We start from the raw sequence: 22,594 nt of genomic DNA on the forward strand, positions 1-22,594 counted from the left end.
TCACCCACCTCCCATCATCCACTGCCCATCACTAACCACTCAGTGCCCACCACACATCACCCACCTCCCATCATCCACCGCCCATCACTTACCACCCATCACCCAGTGCCCACCTCCCATCACCCACCACCCATCATCCACTGCCCATCACTCACCACCCATCACCCAGTGCCCACCTCCCATCACCCATCACCCACCACCCACCACCCATCATCCATCGCCCATCACTCACCACTCATCACCCAGTGCCCACCACGCATCACCCACCTCCCATCACCCACCACCCATCATCCACCGCCCATCACTAACCACTCATCACCCAGTGCCCACCACACATCACCCACCTCCCATCATCCACCGCCCATCACTTACCACCCATCACCCAGTGCCCACCTCCCATCACCCACCACCCATCATCCACTGCCCATCACTCACCACCCATCACCCAGTGCCCACCTCCCATCACCCATCACCCACCACCCACCACCCATCATCCATCGCCCATCACTCACCACTCATCACCCAGTGCCCACCACGCATCACCCACCTCCCATCATCCACCGCCCATCACTTACCACCCATCACCCAGTGCCCACCTCCCATCACCCACCACCCATCATCCACTGCCCATCACTCACCACCCATCACCCAGTGCCCACCTCCCATCACCCATCACCCACCACCCACCACCCACCACCCATCATCCATCGCCCATCACTCACCACTCATCACCCAGTGCCCACCACGCATCACCCACCTCCCATCATCCACCGCCCATCACTTACCACCCATCACCCAGTGCCCACCTCCCATCACCCACCTCCCATCATCCACCGCCCATCACTCACCACCCATCACCCAGTGCCCACCTCCCATCACCCATCGCCCACCACCCACCACCCATCATCCACCGCCCATCACTCACCACCCATCACCCAGTGCCCACCACGCATCACCCACCTCCCATCACCCACCTCCCATCACTCACCACCCATCTCCCAGTGCCCACCTCCCATCACCCATCACCCACCACCCATCATCCACCGCCCATCACTCACCACTCATCACCCAGTGCCCACCACGCATCACCCACCTCCCATCATCCACAGCCCATCACTCACCACCCATCTCCCAGTGCCCACCTCCCATCACCCATCACCCACCAGCCATCATCCACTAGCCATCACCAGTGCCCACCACGCATCACCCACCTCTCATCACCCACCTCCCATCATCCACCGCCCATCACTCACCACCCATCACCCACCGCCCATCATCCACCGCCGCCAGTCGGGACGCGCCTGGCGCGGGATGATGGTGGGGAGGTCAGCCCCCCCTCCAGCCGGGGGCCCGGGATCGGAGGGGGCAGGAGGGGGGGAGGGCGCCCGGGAGTCCTATAGACCTAGACCGAGCGAGGCGGGGCTGGCTCCGGATTGCGGCGAGGCTCCGTCGCTGAGCGGGGCAGAAGCGGCGGCGCCAGCCGGGACCCCCCCCTCCACACCCGCCACACCTGCCGGCCGCTTTCCCGAGACGGGCAACGCCTCCCGCCCGCCCCCGCCCGCCCCTATAAAGGGCGGCCGCCGGCAGCGCCCCGAGAGACCCGACCGGCCCGGCCGCGCTCGCCTGCCGCTCCCAGAGACCCCCCCGCGCCCCCCCGACAGGTAAGGAGACCCCCGACTCCCCCCCAGATCGACCCCGCTTCTTCTGCGCCCCTCCCCCACCGGGTCCCTCGGCTCCCCGAAGCGCGTCCGGGGACCCTCGCCCGCGGAGGGTGGGGGGCTTGGCAGCAGGAGGAGCCCCCCCAGCTTTTGGGCAGGGGAAAAGGACAGGGAGGACTCCAGTTCCCATCCTCCTCCGCCTTATGGGAGCGGAGTCCCGGGCCTCTGTCCCCTCCCCCGCTTTTCCTGCGGCGCTGGCCGGGTGGGTCCCCCTCCACTCCTCTCCCGGACCCCCCCCTCCTCGGAGCTGGGTCGAAAAGCCGGGAGGGGGGAGGGGAAGGAAGGGCCTGTTGCCCCCCCCCCCCGCACCACCACCAAAAAGCTCCCCGGCCCCTCCCGGCCCCTCCGGGAAGAGGATCCCACTGGGAGGTCCCAGACTGGGAACCGCCCCGACCTGGCCAGGGAGGCGCCCCCCTCGCCCCCCCTTTGCCCGGGATCCCGGCTCTGCGGGGGGAGGGGCTGGCTTCCCCCCCCCCCAAAAAAAAGTGTGGTTGGAGTGAAGCAGATCCAGAAATGGATTTTGCCAAGAGGTGCAAAGACTTTTTTCCTACCTTGGAAAAAGAACCGGGTGGTGCTAAAAGTTGCTTTGTTTGTTCATATCTCTCTCTCTCTCTCTCTCTCTCTCTCTCTCTCTCTCTCTCTTTGTCTCTCTCTCTCTCTCTCTCTCTCTCTCTCTCTTTGTCTCTCTCTCTCTCTCTCTCTCTCTCTCTCTTTGTCTCTCTCTCTCTCTCTCTCTCTCTCTCTCTCTTTGTCTCTCTCTGTTTATCACTCTTTCTGTCTCTCTCTTTTTCTCTTTCTGACTCTCTCTCTCTCTCTCTATATATATATATATGTCTTTATCCATCTCTTTCTCTCTGTCTCTCTTTCTCTCTCCCCTTCTCTCTCTCTCCGTCTCTTTATCTCTCCGTCTCCGTCTCTCTCTCTCTCTCTCTCCTTCTCTCTGTCATCTCTATGTGTCTGTCTATCTTTGTATCTCTCTCTCTCATATCTATGTCTGTCTATATCTATCTGTCTATTTCTCTATCTCTATCATCTTATCTAATCTCAAATTATTATGCCACCCATTCCACTGTTACAGTGACTCCGGATGGCCTACGATACAATAAAATCCTTCATTTTACAACCATTTGTTTAGAGACCGTCCAGAGTTACAGAGGGACTGAAAAAAGAGACTTATGACCATTTTCCACACTTAACGACCGTCGCAGCATCCCCGTGCTCACGTGATCAAAATTCGGATGCTCGGCAACTGGTTCATAGTTAATGACGGTCGCGATGGCATCCCGGGGTTCACGTGATTCACTTTTGTGATGATCTGACAAGCAAAATCAGTGGGGGAAGCCCGATTCACAACCCTGTATACTCACTTAAGGACTGCACTGATTCCCTTAACAGCTGTAGCAGGAAAAGTCGTAAAAACGGGGCTAAATTTATTTAACATTCTTGCTTACCAGTGGCAATTTGGGGCTGAATTGTAGAGACAAGTCAAACGCTATAGTAATATAAATCTGTGATATGTATTAAATGTATATATAATAAGTCCAAAACGATTAAAATGGAGAGGATTAAATAGGAAGCTTCTCAAAAGAGCAAGCAGATGCCTCCGGCGCACCCCGAGTAACGCAGCCCCTCTTCCCCCCCACAGGTGTCTTTGTGAGGATGCCGGACACCTGCCAGGGTCCGGCCCGGCCCGGCCCCCTGGTGACCCTAAACGTGGGTGGGAAGCTGTATAGCACCACCCTGGAAACCCTGACTCGCTTTCCCGACTCCATGCTGGGCGCCATGTTCCGGGGGCCCCAGCCGGCCCTCCTGGACAGCTGCGGGAACTACTTCATCGACCGCGACGGCAAGACTTTCCGCCACGTCCTGAATTTCCTCCGTTTTGGCCGGCTAGACCTTCCGGAGGGCTACGCCGAGCTCTCCCTGCTGCGGGCCGAAGCGGACTTCTACCAGATCCGTCCGCTCCTGGATCAGCTGCAGCGGGTCGAGGCGGAGCGATGTCGCCAGCGGAGCAACGCGGTGCTCCACGCCGACGTGGACCTGAACTCACGCCAGCTGCATTTCAACGTGCGCCGCGGGCCCCAGAACTACGAGCTCAGCTCTTGCACCGTGGAGATCTTCACCGCAAATGTCTTCTGCACCGACAGGCATTTTCTGGCTGTTCTGCGTAGATACTTGGGCCGCCTTGATCATGCCAATGGGAATGTGGAGGAAGGGTCTCCTGGTGGAAAGCCGGACCCATCCTGGAGAGGACCAGGGCTTCCCAAAGCTCAGGCAGCTGTCCGGGAACCCGGAGGGTGGAAGTGTTGGTCTCCCAACGGCAATCGGGGAATTTGTTTGGGCGACTCCACGGACGAAGATGTGGAGACGGATGACGAGATGCCAGACGGTTCGTCGGAAAATTCCCTCGTGGAAGCCACCATGTGCCACCACCTATGCTTGGAGTGGGCCCCATGTCCAACTGCTCTGCCAGCTGTGGAGTACGCCAAACAGAAGCTGCGCCAGCTGTGGGTGGGCGGGCGAGAGATCCGGTCCTCCAACGAATTTCTGGAAGAGGTGTTGAAGGTGGCCTTGGCCCAGGGCTTCCGAGTAGATTCGGTCTTCCCTGACCCAGCCGATATCCTGAACGCTCGTTCGTTGCGTTTTGTGCGACACTGAATAGCTCAGCCCAATGTCAGGGCAGAGGCAGCCCGTGGCAGCCGACTCTCCCACCAGCCGGACCAAAAGGGTAAGCAGGAGTGTTTGTCTGAAACGCTATTGGGTTGGTTGGTTGGTTGGTCTGAAATGGTGTAGGTTTCCTGCCTAAATAGGGTGTTGGACTAGAACAGGGATCCCCAACCTGTTGGCCACTGGGCCCTGGGAATATCCGGTGAAACCCCCCCCTCCCACTCACGGTAGCACCGCCATGCGGGCACTAGTGGCCCCATTTGCACGTGTGGGGACGCTAGCACCACTGCCAGCGTCAAGTGGGCGCCAGTGGCCCATTTGCACATGAGTGCATACGCTAGCACTGCACTGTGCACATGCCCATTTGCACGTGCACGTGCAGGGCCACACATGGGCACATTTCACTGCTGCCCCCTTTCCTTCCGGGCTGCCAAGATTGGGGGGCTCTGGACGAGAAGATCTCCACAATCCCTCCCGACTCTGTTGTCCTGTTATTCTTCCTCCATCTCTTTAAGAAGAGACTGAACAGCCCCATCTCTGAAATGGACCATGGTCTCCTGCCCGGACAAGGGGTTGGACTAGAAGACCTCCAGGGTCCCTTCCAACTCTGTGGCAGGCAGTCCTCGACTTACAACAGCTCATTTAGTGACCATTACAAGTTACAACAGTGCTGAAAAAAGTGAGTTATGACTATTTTTCACACTTGTGACCGTTGAAGCATCCCCAGGGATCAAAATTCAGACACTTGGGCAGCTGATTCATATTTATGACGGTCGCAGGGTCCCCCTGGGTCACATGATTTCCCCCTTTGGGACCGTCTGACAAGCAAATTCCATAGGGAAACCAGATTCGTTTAACAGCTTTGTTACTGATTTAACGACCGGGAGAAGAAAAATCATAAAACGGGGCAAAACTCGCTATAACAAATATCTCGCTTAACGACAGAAATTTTGGGCTCAGATGTGGTCGTAAGGCAAGGACTGCCTGTATTCTGTTTTTTATCCAAACTAAGTGGCAATGGTGATGTCACGAGGTAGGGGACAAGGATTGTGTGTTTTACACCATGAGGTCATTTAGCGACCATTCAAATTTACAACGGTGCTGAAAAACGTGACTAAGGACCATTTTTCACACTTAACGACCGTTGCACCATCCCCGTGGTCACGCGATCCTATTTGTTACCGTGTCCTGGGGGGTCATGCGATCCCCTTCTCTGACGACCAAACTCACCGGGGAAGCCATATTCACTTAACAACCGGGTGATTCACTTAACAACCGCAGGAGTTCGCTTGCCAACGGTGGCTAGAAAGGGTCGTAGAACGAGGCAGATCTCATTTAGCCATATTCACTTAGCAACCACAGGGGTTCGCTTGCCAACGGTAGCTAGAAAGGGTCGTAGAACGAGCCAGATCTCATTTAGCCATATTCACTTAACAAACGGGTGACTCACTTAACAACCGCAGGGGTTCGCTTGCCAACGGTAGCTAGAAAGGGTCGTAGAACGAGCCAGATCTCATTTAGCCATATTCACTTAACAACCGGGTGACTCACTTAACAACCGCAGGGGTTCGCTTGCCAACGGTGGCTAGAAAGGGTCGTAGAATGAGGCAGATCTCATTTAGCCAGTGTCTGGCTTAGCAACAGAAATTTTTTTTGGGGGGGAGGCAAACTGGGGTGGTAAAGTCGAGGTGTGCAACTCAGAAACCCGGAAGCTGACCCAGGGAAGGGGAAAAAAAGCATACGCTCTGCTCTTCTCAGCCGTGGTTTGCTTAACCCTGTTTATTGCGTCAACTTGCCAGAGCCGGTTGGCTTTCTTGTGTTATTGTGCCACAAGCCGGCGTGGGTGGATTCACGCGGCACCTTAGTCAAACAAACCTTATTCTGGCTTGGCCCAAGGTCTAAATCCCAGCCAGCTGGGCCAAATTTCTGACTTGGCCAAGGGCTTTAAAAGTGGGGGGACCCCTCGGCCCGGCCATGTCCGGACCTGGGAACAAAGAGGGGAGTTGGGGAGGGGGCTTCTCCTCAAACCCGCAGGCAGACCTCCTTCGCAGGGGTTTGGCAACCGTTGGGAGGACCAAGCAGCCTTTTGAAGAGGCAAAACCGGGTGGAGATCCTGAAGGCTGACTAATCCCTGGTTTAGGATGGGAGGGAGGGTAGTAGTGGATGACAGGGAGGATCCAAGCTTTAAAGGGGAGGATCCAAGCACCTGAAATGAGAACATTAAGATGGGCCCCGTCCAACCAAATGAGTTTCAAGGTGGAGAAAAGCAAAGTCTTAGGCAGGAAAAATCAAAGGTTTTAAGTACAGAATTCCGTGTTTTGCAACCCGGGCAGTTTCAGGATCCAAAAAAAGATCTTGGAAAAACTTGAAGGACGGGCCCTATGCATCAAGATGAATATTTCAGCTGGAGAAAAGCAAAGTTTGACACCTAGGCAGGAAAAACCAAAGGTACAAGCACAGATTGGGCGAGACCCAGGTCAAAAACAGCCACGGTGAGAGGGATCTCGGAGTCCCAGTGGACGATCGCTTGACCCTGAGCCAGCCGTGTGCGGCAGCAGCCAAAAGAGCCAACACAATCCTGGGTTGCACAAACGGAGGCATAGAATCGAGATCACGCAAAGTATCAGTACCGCTTTATAAAGCCTTAGTAAGGCCACACCTGGAATATTGCAGCCAATTTTGGTCATTGTATCACAAAAGGGACGTGGTGGCTCAGTGGGTTAGGACGCTGAGCTTGTCGATCAGAAGGTCGGCAGTTTGGCGGATCAAATCCCGAGTGCCGCATAACAGAGTGAGCGCCTGTTACGCGTCCCAGCTTCTGCCAACCTAGCAGTTCGAAAGCACGTAAAAAATGCAAGTAGAAAAATAGGGACCACTACGGTGGGAAGGTAACAGCGTTCCGTGGGCCTTTGGCGTCTAGTCATGCCAGCCACATGACCACGGAGACGTCCTCGGACAAGCGCTGGCTCTTCGGCTTTGAAACGGAGATGAGCACCGGCCCCTAGAGTCGGAAACGACTAGCACGCATGTGCGGGGGAACCTTTACCTTTACCTTATCACAAAAAAGAGGTTAAGACTTGGGTAAAAAGGGCAAAAAAAAGCAAGTAGGATGATCAAGGGCCCGGAGATTAAAACATAGGAGGAACAATTGCAGGGTTTGGGCATGTCTAGTCTAGAGAAAAGAAGGACTAAGGGGTGACATGATGGCAACATTCCAGAATTTGAGGGGCTGCCCCAGAGAAGAGGGGGTCCACCTATTCTCCAAAGCACCTGAAGGCAGGATGAGAAACAAAAGATAGAAACGAACCAAGGAGAGAAGCAACCCAGAACTAAGAAGAAATTTCCTGACAGTGACAACAATTAACCAGTGGAACAGCTTGCCACCAGAAGCTTTGGGTGCTCCGTCCCTTTTTAAGAAGAGACTGGACAGCTGTTTCTCTGAGATGTTATAGGGTTTTGTGCTTGAGCAGGGGTTGGGCTAGAAGACCTCTGCGGTCCCTTCCAACTCCCAGATCAATTAACCAGTGGAACGACTTGCCTCCAGAAGTTGTGGGTGCTCTAACACTGGAGGCTTTGAAAAGCAGACTGGAATGGTATGTAGGGTCTCCTGCCTGAGCAGGGGGGTTGGACTAGAAGACCTCCCAGGTGCCTTCCAACTCTTGTTATTCTGAATGCTACCAGTCGGGGAAGCCTGGGCGGAGAAGAGCTGCACGGCCCCGGCAGCGAGTGGTACGTGGTGATCCTCGGAGGTCAGAGGGAGAAGAAAACGCGCCCTATTCGGACGTTGACAAACAGGCCTTTGTTCGGAGCGCCCGGCTGCCTCCAAAGCCTGCCTTTGTGTGCCTTGACTCACAAATTCTCTCCCATTTCTCACCCACCCTGCTTTTTCTTCCCCCTTTCTAGATTGCACCCACCGCCTGAGCTTTGGGCCTCCAGATGTGGCCGATATGGAACAGCCACGGAGGGGGTCCTCCCCTCCAAATCATTCATCTTTGGCTTTGGCGAGGAAGAGTCTACAAGAGTCTACAAGGAAGATTTATTTATTTTATTTTATTTTATTTTAATTCCATTTATATCCCGCCCTTCTCCGAAGACTCAGGGCGGCTTACAAGCTTAGCAGTAGCCTTCATTCTATGTATATGCCTGCTTATTAGGGCTTTCACACACACCCCCAAGTGGCATTATTACAAAGTCAGCTTAATTGCCCCCAACAATCTGGGTCCTCATTTTACCTACCTGGGAAGGATGGAAGGCCGAGTCAACCTTGAGCCTGGTGGGACTCGAACCTGCACTAATTGCAGGCAGCTGATGGATGAGGAAGGCTGGAGCATCCACTGGGGGCGGGGGGGGGGAAGAGGAATGACCTCACGGTGACATTACTCCGTGATTGACACCACGCACATCCCAAGGCACTTGCGTTTATGATGCAAGCTGAGTTATCTGAGTTGGCTGCAAACATACAGAAGTAGTCCTTGACTTATGACGGGTCACTTAGGAAAAGTAAAGACTTATGACGGGAACCCAAAAAAAGGTACAGGTGGCCCTTGACTTTTGACCACAAGTGAGCCCCAGATTTCTGTTAAGCGAATCATTTTTTTTCAAAGTGAATTTTTGCTCCGTTTTACGACCTTCCTTGCCCCAGTTGTTAAGAGAATCGCCGCAGCTAATAAATTACTCACACGGTCATGAAGCTAATCTGACTTTGCTTGTCAGAAGGTCGCAAAAGGGGATCACGTGACCCCAGGTCACTGCAACTGTCATAAATACGAGTCAGTTGCCAAGCGTCTGAATTTTGATCATGTGACCGTGGGAAAGGTACAACGGTCGTGTGAAAAACAGTAATAAATCACTTATTTCAGTGACGTAACTTTGAACAGTCAGTAAATGAACTGCTGTAACTAGGGGACTATCTGTATTTCACATGCGGTGGAGCAAACTGCAGACCACAAAAATTCAAGGGATACAGGTAATCGACTTACGAGCAATCGCTTAGTGACTGTTCTGTATTACAACGGACCTCCGTGGGGGCACTCACAACCCGGTTCCGAAATTCTGACAGGCACCCTAGTTGTGTGGCCACACGGCTGTGTGTCACGTGCTTGGCAACGGGCCTTCTTTTACAGCCAGCTGCAGTGTCCCACGCTCCTGTGACTCATTTTATGACGGTTTTACCGAAAACTGGCATTTACTACAGCCAGCCTATTGACAACCATTGGATCATTAAACGACCGTCGTGGTCATTTTACAACCGCATCTATCACTTGACGGCCACTGCCAAAAAAGTTGTAAAATCAGGTTCGTCGTGTGAGTGATCCGCTTTACGACCTTCACGATGGGCAGGTTCCATGATGGTTATAAGTCAAGGACTATGTCACAAATAACCCTGGCTAGTCTTTAAAATGTGCTTTTCCAGATTTTTTCAAATTATGGTAGTATTTCAACCGGCCTCAGACCGGTTCTTGCTTTGTAAATAATATAATTTGGGGGTGGGTTTCTGCCTGTATTTAATGGGGTGGCCCTCGTCACCCTTTTTTAATTTATTTTGCTTCTAATTTATGGGGAGCGTTTTCATACACACCGGCCTCCCATCTCTGCACACAAAGTGGGGGGGGTTGTTTGCGGGAAATTCATGACTCCCTGGCGGCTGCTGGATGGGGACGATGGGAGATGTAGTCCAACCCATTTGAAAAGCAGAAGGAGGCGGCTTTCTTAGGACCACGTTCAGTTTTCCTGGCCTCTTTTGCCTTTTGCTGGCAAACCAGGAGGCACAAAGGAATGAATAATTGTGTTCTCGGCTCAGGTGCGAACAGGGAAGAAGAACATCGTACAAAATTTGCCTAGGTTGAATTTTTTTTCCCCTCCTTCAAGAGCGACGCAAGAGCCTGCCAGCCTGTGGGGGGCAAGACCCTCGGTGTGATTGTCACGACACAATAAAGCTCGGCAATTTTGTTTTTCCCCTCTGATCTCTTGTGTGAAACCTGGGTTTGCCGTATTTGGGGAAGGGGGCGGCAACGGGGGAGATTCCCCCAGCTTCTTCGTCGGGTGTAAGAGAGGCTACGAGGACCGTCGGTGGGTCCAAATCCAGCAGCCCATAGAGAACCGTGGGTTCATTTAATGACCAAGAAGTTCGCTTTACAACCGCGGCCGACACTTGATGGCCACCAACACAAAACAAGGTCATCAAATCGCCATCACTCCGTCGCTGCTCCTCCATTCCCGGGTCGTGAAAGCAAAACCTCCAAAGGCTGTGTTTGGATTTGGGGAGCCACTTCAGCATCAATTCTCTGGCTGCATTTGGAACCGTTGCTCAGGGCCTGGTGGGCTTCAGTGGGGAGGGGCATGGCAGCTAAGTGGAGCTAAGCATGCATGGAAGCAGATGGATTTGAAAACAGGTAGCTGAGGGGTTTTTTTACTTTTTCATGCACTAAAATCTATTTGCTTTAAATATATATAAAAAGGTAAAGGTTCCCCTGCACATGTGTGCTAGTCGTTTCTGACTCTAGGGGCCGGTGCTCATCTCCGTTTCAAAGCCGAAGAGCCAGCGCTTGTCCGAGGACGTCTCCGTGGTCATGTGGCCGGCATGACTAGACGCCAAAGGCGCACGGAACGCTGTTACCTTCCCACCGTAGTGGTCCCTATTTTTCTACTTGCATTTTTACGAGCTTTCGAAGTGCTAGGTTGGCAGAAGCTGGGACGAGTAACAGGTGCTCACTCTGCTACGCGGCACTCGGGATTCAACCCGCCAATATGTGTGTGTGTGTGTGTGTGTGTGTGTGTGTGTGTGTTTGTTTGTGTGTTTGTGTGTGTGAAGTATTTATCAAGTCTTTTGAATACCTTGCTAGTTAAATCTTTCCTGTTTCAGCCTATCCCAAGGCTATCCGCAGGCTATAGTCACAACTTACGACAGTTCATTATTTGTGTAAATTATTCAAATTGCTAATAAAGAATTATATATATATTTGGGTAGGGTTTCTTGCAGATGTTTCATGACCCAGCTAGGGAACATCATCATTAGTAAGGAGGAGGAGAACTGGGGGGTCCCTGGTACTCTCTGAGTTGGTGGTTTCTTGCAGACGTTTCATGACCCAGCTAGGGAACATCATCAGTGATAGAAAGGGGGGGGGGCTTGCAAAGAGGAGGAGGAGTGAGGGAGGAGGAAGAGGACTTTGAGGGTCCTTGGTGCTTTGTGATCTGGGTTGTTTCCTTGTGGACGTTTCATGACCCAACTAGGGAACGTCATCAGTGTACATTTTAATTTGCAAATAACAGCATGCGTGCAAAGGCTAGGAGCTTTAATGCTCTCTAATAGAAAAATATTCGTAATATTTAACGCCCGCTTCCTTGCCCACCTTTGCTGGTTTCCACTTTGCAAAAACGCCGAAGAGAGGGGCTGCTTCCCCCATCGTGAGACACACCCACCCCAACCCAAACGACAACCGTGAGCTGGGCCTCCTCCAGACATGAAGACTACAAGTCCCAGAATTCTCAGCTCAACATGGTTGCTCCTCTAAAAGTTGGCTCCTCAAACGAGGCGAGGTCCTAAAATTGGGCACAGGCCCCTTAACGACCTCACCACTTGGGGAGGGAGTTGTGGTCGTACGTTGAGGACTCTCTGGAGCTGGCTCCTCACGAGCTGTTCTCGGAGACACGGGGCTGCTGTCCCTACTGGAAACAATAAACTGGGTTAGTTATTTCTAGGAAAAGTCTGGTCACCGGATGTTTGGAAGCCAAGATGTAGTTGCATGCATTGGCCAGTAGAGGGCACAGCTTCCCATTGGTGTTGATGGATTCATTTTTTACAGTGAATCTCCAACTGGCGCTCCCGGGACAGGAAGTATAGGGGGAGTCGGCTTATTTGGATGCCCAATGCAGGATGTGGGGTTTATTTGGGGGTGGGGGAGAAGGCTGCAGGGGAAAAGGCACCAACAGGAGACCCTTAGGGGATTCCTTAACTCAATGCGTCTCAGTTCCAGCAACTTTAAGAAGGGTGGACTTCAACTCCCAGAATTCCTCAGCCAGGAATTCTGGGAGTTGAAGTCCATCCCTCTTAAAGTTCTCCAGACTGAAAAACACTGATTTAAAAATTGTTCATTATGGGTTTCCTCCCCCCCCTCCCATTACTGGCTTTATCATATTTTATCATGCCAAACCAATCTTATTTCATTCTTCGATAAAGGGACTAAACTAATAAACCAGAGAAACGTTGTGGACGTAGTATACTTAGATTTCAGTAGGGCATTTGATAAGGTAGATCACAATCTACTCCTTGGTGAGCTAGAAAAAGGTGGGGGAGGCAACATCACCCCGGATGGATCTCTGGCTGGCTGGCAAACCTACTCAACGAGTAGTCCTCAACGGCACTACATCCACACGGAGGGAGGTAAGCAGTGGGGGACCACAAGGCTCCGTCTTGGGCCCAGGACTCTCCAATCTCTTCATCAATGACTTAGACGAGGGAATTGAGGGGGAACCCACCAAACTGGCAGGAGTAGCCAGAAGACAAACTCGGGATCCAAAAAGATCTTGACGGACTTGAACAACGAAATGAGTTTCAAGGTGGAGAAAAGCAAAGTTTGACATTTAGACAGGAAAAACCAAAGGTACAAGCACAGACTGGGCGAGACCCAGGTCAAACACAGCCACAGTGAGAGGGACCTCGGAGTCCCAGTGGACGATCGCTTGACCCTGAGCCAGCCGTGTGCGGCAGCAGCCAAAAAGGCCAACACAATCCTGGGTTGTATAAACAGAGGCAAAGAATCAAGATCACGCGAGGCATTAGTACCGCTATGTAAAACTCTAGTGAGGCCACATCTGAAATATTGCAGCCAATTTTGGTCACCGTATCACAAAAAAGATGTTGAGAGTTTGGAAAAAGTTCAGAGAAGAGCAACTCAGAGGATCCAAGGCCTGGAGACCAAAACATACGAAGAACAGCCGCGGGACTTGGGTCTGGCTATAGAGAAAAGAAGAAACAGGGGTGACATGATAGCAGCGTTCCAGTATTTGAGGGGCTGCCCCAAAGAAAAGGGGGTCACGTTATTCTCCAAAGCACCAGAGGGAAAGATGAGAAACAATGGTTGGAAACTGACCAAAGAGAGAAGCAACCTGGAATTAAGGAGAAACTCCCTGAAAGTGAGGACAATTAACCAGTGGAACTGCTTGCCACCAGAAATCAATGGAGGTTTTTAAGAAGAGGCTAGACAATCACTTGCCTGAAATGGTACAGGGGGCTGGACTAGAAGACCTCCAAGGTCCCTTCCAGCGTCTATTCTATTCTATTCTATTCTATTCTATTCTATTCTATTCTATTCTATTCTATTCTATTCTATTCTATTCTATTCTATTCTGAATTTTGCTTTGAGCAGGATTCACCCCCCCTCCCTCTGTCAATCAATAGTTTGCCTTTGCAAATCGGTGCCTTCTGGGTTCCAGAACCCCTTTGAGTTTGGGAAAGTTCCTGCTCCGAGTTTGGGAAAGTTTCTTAATTTCTTGAGATCGAGAAATAATGTTATTTCTTGCACACCCCACTGTGGTTTTCAGAGTGCCAAAATAGCGCAGGGCTAACGTCAGCCACACGACCTGGCAGGGCAGGGTGTGAATGTTTGATAGCATGATAAATCTCTCCTTTTGCACCACTCCCTTCTGGCTGATTCACACAACCCAGGGCAGAGGTGGCTGCCAGCGTCACATGGGCCCTGACCTACATTCTCCTTCGGGTCTGAGTAAGCATCCTTCCCCCGGGCCGGTTTCCCCCCCCCCCACCCCCGCATGGCTCTGACACACAGGCACGTGGTCCCTGCTCACCTGGGCGCTGTCCAGTCCGGCTTTTCCTTCCGGGATTTCTGTCCTTTCAAGGACGTGTTCAGACCGGAAGGTTGGGGCATGAGGGGAGGGGGTTAAAAGGGGGGCCCAGCACACCTGCAGTCAAGCCAGGATGCTGGGGAAGCCCCTGGTCCAGCAAGAGGCTGCAGGTGAGAATATCCCCCTTGGAGCATGTGCAGAGGGATTCTTAAAACGTTCAGGTTGCTTCAGTTTGGACCTGATGATGTTATCTAGTTGGGTCATGAAAGTTCTGCAAGAAAACGACCAATTTCAGAGAGCACCAAGGACCCCACAGTCGTCGTCGTCCTCCTCCTCCTCCTCCTCCTCCTCCTCCTCCTCCTCCTCCTCCTCCTCCTCCTCCTCCTTCTTCTTCTTCTTCTTCTCCTCTTCTTCCCTCCCTCCTCCTCCTCCTCTTCTTCTTCCTCTTCCTCCTCCTCCTCCTCCTCCTCCCACTGTCTTCTAGCACTGATGATGTTCCCTGGTTGGGTCATGAAACATCTGCAAGGAAACCACCCAGCTCAGAGACCCCCAAGGACCCCACAGTTGTCCTCCTCCTCCTCCACTTCTTCTTCTCCTCTTCCTCTCTCCCTCCTCCTCCTCCTCCTCCTCCTCCTTTTCTTCTTCTTCTTCTTCTTCTTCTCTTCTTCTTCCCTCCCTCCTCCTCCTCCTCTTCTTCTTCCTCTTCCTCCTCCTCCTCCTCCTCCTCTTCCTCCTCCTCCTCCCACTGTCTTCTAGCACTGATGATGTTCCCTGGTTGGGTCATGAAACATCTGCAAGGAAACCACCCAGCTCACAGACCCCCAAGGACCCCACAGTCGTCCTCCTCCTCCTCCACTTCTTCTTCTCCTCTTCCTCTCTCCCTCCTCCTCCTCCTCCTCCTCCTCCTCTTCTTCTTCTTCTTCTTCTTCTTCTTCTTCTTCTTCTTCTTCTTCTTCTTCTTCTTCTTCTTCTTCTTCTTCTTCTTCTTCTTCTCCTCTTCTTCCCTCCCTCCTCCTCCTCCTCTTCTTCTTCCTCTTCCTCCTCCTCCTCCTCCTCCCACTGTCTTCTAGCACTGATGATGTTCACTGATTGGGTCATGAAATGTCTGCAAGGAAACCACCCAGCTCAGAAACCCCCCAGCACCCTACAGTCCTCCTCCCCCCCTTCTTCTCATCCTCCTCCTCCCCCTTCCACTCAGCAAATCCTGCCTCCCTTCTAGCACTGATGATGTTACCTAGTTGGGTCATGAGACATCTGCAAGGAAACCACCCAGCTCAGAGACCCCCAAGGACCCCACAGTCGTCCTCCTCTTCCTCCACTTCTTCTCCTCTTCCTCTCTCCCTCCTCCTCCTCCTCCTCCTCCTCCTCCCACTGTCTTCTAGCACTGATGATGTTCCCTGGTTGGGTCATGAAACGTCTGCAAGGAAACCACCCAGCTCAGAGAGCTCCAAGGACCCACATTTGAACCCTGAGCTGCAAAGACCTTCAAGATGAATATGATCTGGAGAGAAGATGGCTTCGGTCTGAGAAGGGCTCACGTTCGATCGGTTAACTGGGTTAACTGAGAGGGCCCAAGAGCCTGCCCAGTCCTCTCTGACCCACAATCCTCAGCAACCAGAGAGAAGGATGCTTTCTCACCCATTCTCTTAAACCCCGGTTCCAAGGTGGCTTGTGGTTAGTGCTCTAATCTAAGATCTTTAGGGGGCCAGGCAGGACAGAGAAATTCACCACCCAGGCAGTTGCCGTCCTTTATTAGAAGATTATTAGACGATTAGAACAATTGAAACGGTTCCCATCAGGCCTTGCTGGCCTGGGGAATTTTGGGAGTTGAAGTCCACCCATCTTCAGGTTGCCCAGGTTGGGAAACACTGAGCCACAATCCCGACTGTCAAGGCGCCACAAAGCCGACAGGCTGGGGAGCCGCCTCTGCCAGGCTAATGGGAAAATCCTCGAATGGTGCACTTGGAAAGCACCCTCAAGGGTCATCTAGTCCAACCCCGTCCAGTCAAACCAGTTCAGCCATTCTGGAGAGCCGATGCCCATTCTTGGTTTCTGAGATTCTTGGTTTCTATGATTCGTGGTTTCTATGATTCTTTTTATTATTCTTGGTTTCTGAGATTCTTGGTTTCTTGGCCTCAAGAATCTCAGGGCACCAAGCTCTAGAACCCAGGGCCAAACAGACCACGGAAACGGGGTTCCAGAAGGCCCTCGGGGCCCCGCCCACCCCTTCCTGGCTCCGCCTGTTAGCTGCTCACCATGGGCCATCCTGCACCTCCTGCCCCAACACCCCCTTGGCCCACCCCATCTGTCCTCCTCCTCCTCCTCCTCCTGGCCGGGGGAGGCACGGAGGGCTGCCTCCACTGCGGGCACGAGTTCAAGAACTTGCGGATACGCTTTGCCCAGCTCTGCGCCCGCTACCGAGAGCGTTTCGCCCGGGGGGGCTGCTCCAAGCACCCCTGGGGGGCAGCGGCCGTCCGGGACTTCGCCTTAGGTAGAGAGAGACCCCAGGACCTCAACCGGGGGGGGGGCGATAGAGAAGGGGGAGGCACCCCACCCATAGGAGGGAGCTCACCCTACCCCGCAGAGGGGGGGGTTAGGTCTCCAATGTGCCCCCCCCGGCTGTTGGAACAAAAGGAAGGGTCTGGACCCGTGGACACAGTGACCGTCGGAACTTCGGATCCGGGTCGTAAGTCCCCTTTTTTCAAGTTGGTCGTAATTTTGATCAATCGATCAATCAATCATCAGAATAGAATCATCAGAATAGAGCAGCAAGGGACCTTGGAGGTCTTCTAGTCCAGCCCCCTGCCCAAGCAGGAGACCCTGTGTCTTTTTAGGCAAACGGCCGTCCAATCTCTCCTTAAAGGACGACTCGCAGAGTGTGGTTTGTCAGCCACTTTCTTCGGTCGCTAAGCGGCCCGTCGTAAGTCACTTTTGCCGCCTTGCACAAAACTGTTCAAGTCTCCTTCCCGCCAACGTTGCGCTTCCGCCTGAGAGTTTTTGGCTGGACGCCGAGTCTCGTTTTCCTCCAGAACGACAGCCCTGCGAGGTAGGACAGGTCGAACAGCACAGAATCGGCCCACGCCGCTTCCCGGGCTTCAGGACCAAGCAGGGTTGGGCACCGACTTTCCCCGCAGGCAGCTATCCCCCAGGTCCAGCCCCGGCTTGCAACAGCCCCCCCTTCTCTATTTTCTCGCCTCCCCCCCCTCAGATGAGGCAGCTCTGGACCTGCTCCTGGAGAAAGCCCACCGGGTGCTCCGGGTGATCGGTAAGCGAGTCCCCAGCCCCCCCCGCCACGGTGGGCTTCGGCAGGGTTCAAGGGCCTGGCCGGGGACGATGGGAGTTGTAGTCCACGGCTCTTCCTTCTTTCCCTTAGAAATAAAACAGAGCTTTGCAGACGTCCCGAGGTTTTGGAACTGGCTGCACGACGTTAAGATCCCCAGCGAGACCCGAGAAGGTGGGAGGATCTGCACTCGGCTCTTCAGGGGGTTGGGGGGGGGGGTTGTCTGGCTGGGGAGGGGTCCAGTCTGTCTGCCTGCTTTCCCAAAGAGGAAGGCCCCCCCAAGAGAAAGGCTTGAATCGGGCTCATTTCAAACACAGCTAGTCCTCGGTTTAACAGCCAAAATGGAGCCCAAGATTTCCGTTGCTAAGCGAGGCAGTGAGCTTCGTCCCCTCCCCCTTTTGCCGCCTTTCTGGCCGCCATTGTTAAGCGAATCACTGCATCTGTTAAGTGAGTCAACCTGGCTTCCCCGGTGACGTGGCTTGATATGAAGGTTGCAGAAGGGGATCGTATGATTACTGTGGCCGTCATAAATACGGGTCGGTAGCCGGGTCTCTGAATTTTGACCACGTGGGGAACGCTGCCACGGTCGTAAGTGTGAACAGCGGGTCCTAAGTCACTTTTTTCCAGTGTCATCATGACTCCGAAAGTTCAATAAACGTTTATCAGTCCAGGGAGCTGAGGGAGCTGAGTCAGAGTGTGTGTGTGTGTGTGTGTGTGTGTGTGTGAGAGAGAGAGAGAGAGAGAGAGAGAGAGAGAGAGAGAGAGAGAGACTAGATGACCTTGAGGGTCCCTTTCCGATCTTGACCTTAGGGGGATTCTGTGATTCCGTTTGCAAAAGGGCATAGGAACCAAAATGCTCTTAACACACCCCTAAGTGACTTATAAAGGCAGAATTAGAAAAAAAACCAACAACTTCGCAATAAATAGAAATAAAGAAATTAGAAGAACAGGTTGACAAACGATGATATTGGATAATGGACCAAGGTCGAGATATTTGTAAAGGGTGTCGTTTCGGCTAACGTGGCGGGCAGCTTCATAAATTTAAATTTAATTAATTGGATAAATCGATGGGCAAGAATCCCGCACCGGAATTTCCAAAAACACACCGTGCGTATTTTGCAAATCGGACAAGGGGTCTAGTCCTCATGATCCTAAGGCGAAAGGTCGCTCTGAATCGGCTCATCATCTGGGGCATTTATTTTTCACTGCTTTTATTTTTACGTGGTTTTTATTCTTTCTCTTCCAGCTCTGTGTCCACCTGCTTGCCGTAAGTTCCCCCCACCCCCAATAAAGCCCTCAGATGGATCATTATTTTAAGGAACTTTTTTTTACATCATATCGATATATTTGCGGTGCCTTTTTAAATTCTGGTAAGCTGCCTTGAACGGCGGGGACAGAAAGTTGCAGGTATGAAATGTAATAATAAATTTTTAAAAAATTAATAAAATGGCAAACACCCTGTAAGTAGAGAGTCCCCCACAATTGAGCCCCAAATTTCCTTGCCACGGTTGTTAAGTGAATCACTCTAGTTGTTCAGTTAGAAATCCAGTCGTTAAGTGAATCCGGCTTCCCCATTTGACTTGGCTTGTCAGAAGGTCACCAAAGAGGATCACTGCGACCGTCGTAAATGTGAGTCAGTGGCCAAGCATCCGAATTTTGATCACGTGACCACGGGGAGGCTGCCTGTGAAAAACGGTGCTAAGACACATTTTTCAGTGCCGTCGTAACTTGGAGCGCTCACTAAACGAACCGATGTAAGTCGGGGACTGCTTGCATGCTGCTTTGTGGAAAGAAGGGGGCAGCCGTGGAGGGGAAACGTCTCTCGCTGACCTCGCATCCGGCCCCTTCGCGGCATTTCTGCAGCCGAGCCTCCATTCACCGGTGGAACTCCCCGCCACAAGTTATAATGGCCCCTGCTGAAGGTCGTCTTCAAGTTACAACCATTCGCTGTCAAAGGTACGGCAGCACCGAAAGAAAAAGAGATTTGTGACGGTTTTTCCACACTTACGACCGTGGTCACATGATCCAAATCCGGACGCTTGGCAACCGACTCCCGTTTACAACGGTCGCAGCGTCCCGGAGGCCCAGTGATCCCCCTTTCCGACAAGCTAAGTCGGAGGGGAAGTTGGATTCACTTAACAACCGTGCGACCCGCTTAACGACTGCCGTGACTCGCTGAACAATGGCACCGAAGGTCGTGAAATGGGGCAAAACTCACGAAACGCAACAGACACTTTGGGCTCTATTTGTGGTCGTAAATTGTAGTCCCTTTGTGGCGTCTCTCCTGCCAGATGTGGTGGCCTCCCTCTTCAACTGCTCCAGCTGCCGAAGGATGGAGATTCCCTGCTGGGACCTGAGGACCTGCTACCCAGGTGAGGGGCTGGCCCCGCCTCCCCCCTCCACTCCGCCCCCCTGGGGGTGGGCCACAGACCCCTCCCTCCCTGGCCCCGCCTCCCTCCTCCACTCTGCCCCCCCTGGGGGTGGGCCACAGACCCCTCCCTCCCTCCCTGGCCCCGCCTCCCTCCTCCACTCTGCCCCCCCTGGGGGTGGGCCACAGTTCCCTCCTTCCCTGGCCCCGCCTCCCTCCTCTCCTGCTCCCTGGGGGTGGGCCACAGACCCCTCCCTCCCTGGTCCCCCTCCCTCCTAAGAGTGCTGTCGTAACTTTGAACAGTCACTAAACGAACTGTTGTAGGTCGAGGACTGCCTGTGCATTACCAGAAAAGTTGAGTCTTGTGGCGGGCAGTTCCACCGGGGAATATGGCCCGGCTGCAGAAATGCTAAGAGCAGGCTGGATCCTGGATCTCTGGGACCACTCCCCTCCCTCCCTGACCCCTTTGGCCCGTTTCCTTCACCCTCCCCCTCCACTCCCTCTGCAACTCCGTCTGCTTCTCCTCCGCCCCACAGAATACCAGGGGTTGCCAAGGGTCATCCAGCTGCTCCTTTACATCTCCGGCTCCTGCTTCTTCCTCGGACTGATCTCCTGTGCAGTGGAGTGAGTGGACGTTCCCGGAGGGGGAGGGGGGGGAAGCAGATGGCCAGGGGTCTGGGAGGGCTGAATGGGGAAGGGGCTTTTACATGGAGGTGTGTCGGGGTGGGCAAACCTTGTCAGGTAAACCTCACAACCTTCTCTTGACACCGTCAGGGTGGGTCAAAGTTTGTAAAATCCTGGCCAAAGCAACGCACAAAAAGGTCAGTCTTTTCCAAACATGGCCGCTTGGACAGGGGACTTCCCAGAATTCCCCAGCCAACATGCTGGGTGTTGAAGCCCAGCCGTTTTTCAGCTGGTCAACTCTGAAAAAGATTGCTTTAGCTCAAACCAAGCTGGCCAGCTTGCACCTCGCCCGGTTGTGTGAATGTAGCCCAAGCCTTTGGTGAACCCAGCTATCGAAACCTTAAGTTTAAGGTGGAGGGACTTCAACTCCCAGAATTCCTGCGGTGTCATCCTAGTGATGTCATTGTGGCTTGCCACAGCTGCCACAGACCAGGAGACCCAGACGGTCCTGCCTAATTAGCATCGATAGCAGGGCTGTCCAACCTTGATAAGCTCTTTTTCTCCACTTTGCTGAAGTCAAGGTATATTATGTTGACCGCATTCCCACCGTCTATTAAGAAAGTTACCCCTCCAAAAAATTCCATAAAGGAATAATAATAATAATAATAATAATAATAATAATAATAATAATAATAATAATAATAATAATAATAATAATAATGATGATGATGATGATGATGATGATGATGATGATGATGATGAAGAAGAAGAAAGAAGAAGAAGAAGAAGAAGAAGAAGAAGAAGAAGAAGAAGAAGAAGAAGAAGAAGAAGAAGAAGAAGAAGAAGAAGAAGAAGAAGAAGAAGAAGAAGAAGAAGAAGAAGAAGAAGAAGAAGAAGAAGAAGAAGAAGAAGAAGAAGAAGAAGAAGAAGAAGAAGAAAGTTGGAAGGGACCTTGGAGGTCATCTAGTCCAACCCCCTGCTCAGGCAGGAAACCCTGGCCTATACCATTCTGGACAAATGTTTGTCCAATCTCTTCTTAAAAAACCTCCAGTGATGGAGCACCCACAACTTCTTGAGGCAAGTTGTTCCACTGGTTAATTATAGGCCAAAGGCATATAATAATCATAAAAAAGTTGGAAGGGACCTTAGAGGTCATCTAGTCCAACCCCCCGCCCAGGCAGGAAGCCCTAGACCATTTCAGACAAATGGCTGTCCAGTCTCTTCTTTCTTCTTGTCCAGCCACCTTTGTTCTTGCCCTTTCCAGGCGGAATTCTGGGAAAGCCTTGCTGGCTGGGGAATCCTGGGAGCTGAAGTCCACCCATCTTAAACTTCAGGATGGCTAGTTCGTAACTGATCGTCACTGGGTTTAAGGGTCAACACGTCTGAATGCAGCCTAAAGGGGTTCTGCGGCTCGTGACTCACCTCAGCATCCTCCCTCAACCCCAGGGTGTTGGCATTAATTTCCCACAATTCTGAGCCAGCACCAAGTGGGGGATTCTGGGAAATGCCGGAAGGCCAGCGGCTTGCCGACAGCTTGCATGTGGCACGTTCGACGTACTTGAAGCAAGAATCGCCCTCAGACAGGTCACTGAAAACTGGTCACATTTTTTCCCTATTTTGCTTGTAGGTTTCGGGTCCATTCAGATGCTGGAAGGAACTAGAAGGGGGCACAAAGATTCTAGTCCTCTGTGTGCCCCTTGGCACGCCAGCCGCAAGCGTGCAATAGGGCGGAGACGTGGAGCCTGGCTGTGCAAGAATCTAACTGGCTCCGCGGAGAGAGCCAGCTTTGTTTACGCAAACAGGCATGTGTGTGCATTTTAAAAAGTGTGTTGTGGTTGTTGTTTTAATCAAAAGTGGTTTTCATTTGGGAAAAGGCAGCTGGATATTAAACTGGCCATTGTTTAATCTTTTATACCGTATTCTAACCTGGGTAGTTCTTTTAATTTTTTTAGTGCTTTTCCCTTGTTTTGTAACTTGGTAAGTCGTCCAGAATCGCCTCGTAGAGAAGGTGGGCATCATAAAAGCTTAACAAACAAAATAATAAAATAAAATAGAGGTAGTCCTTGATTTACAAAGTTCATTTAGTGACTGTTCAGAGTTATGCCGGCACTGAAAGAAGGGATGACTGTTTTTCAC

The 22,594-nt window shown here is 52.4% G+C and overlaps 1 protein-coding gene across 2 annotated transcripts; it reads left to right on the forward strand.

Annotated features, from left to right (window-relative positions):
* Window positions 1-3,377: 3,377 nt before the first annotated feature.
* Window positions 3,378-8,646, forward strand: KCTD11 (potassium channel tetramerization domain containing 11; the record flags this gene model as incomplete). 2 transcript variants are annotated; one of them, XM_081342759.1, is made up of 2 exons in its annotated part: window positions 3,378-4,446; window positions 8,289-8,646. In XM_081342759.1, the coding sequence occupies one exon, from the start codon at window positions 3,378-3,380 to the stop codon at window positions 4,374-4,376; it is 999 nt and encodes a 332-aa protein (XP_081198885.1). In that variant the 3' UTR covers window positions 4,377-4,446; window positions 8,289-8,646. The 2 variants fall into 2 exon arrangements, with proteins under 2 accessions (XP_081198885.1, XP_081198886.1); XM_081342760.1 differs by lacking the exon at window positions 8,289-8,646 and adding an exon at window positions 4,901-5,013.
* Window positions 8,647-22,594: the final 13,948 nt, after the last annotated feature.

Source organism: Vipera berus (genome assembly GCF_964194415.1).
Source record: "Vipera berus genome assembly, chromosome: W".
Classification (NCBI taxonomy): domain Eukaryota; kingdom Metazoa; phylum Chordata; class Lepidosauria; order Squamata; family Viperidae; genus Vipera; species Vipera berus.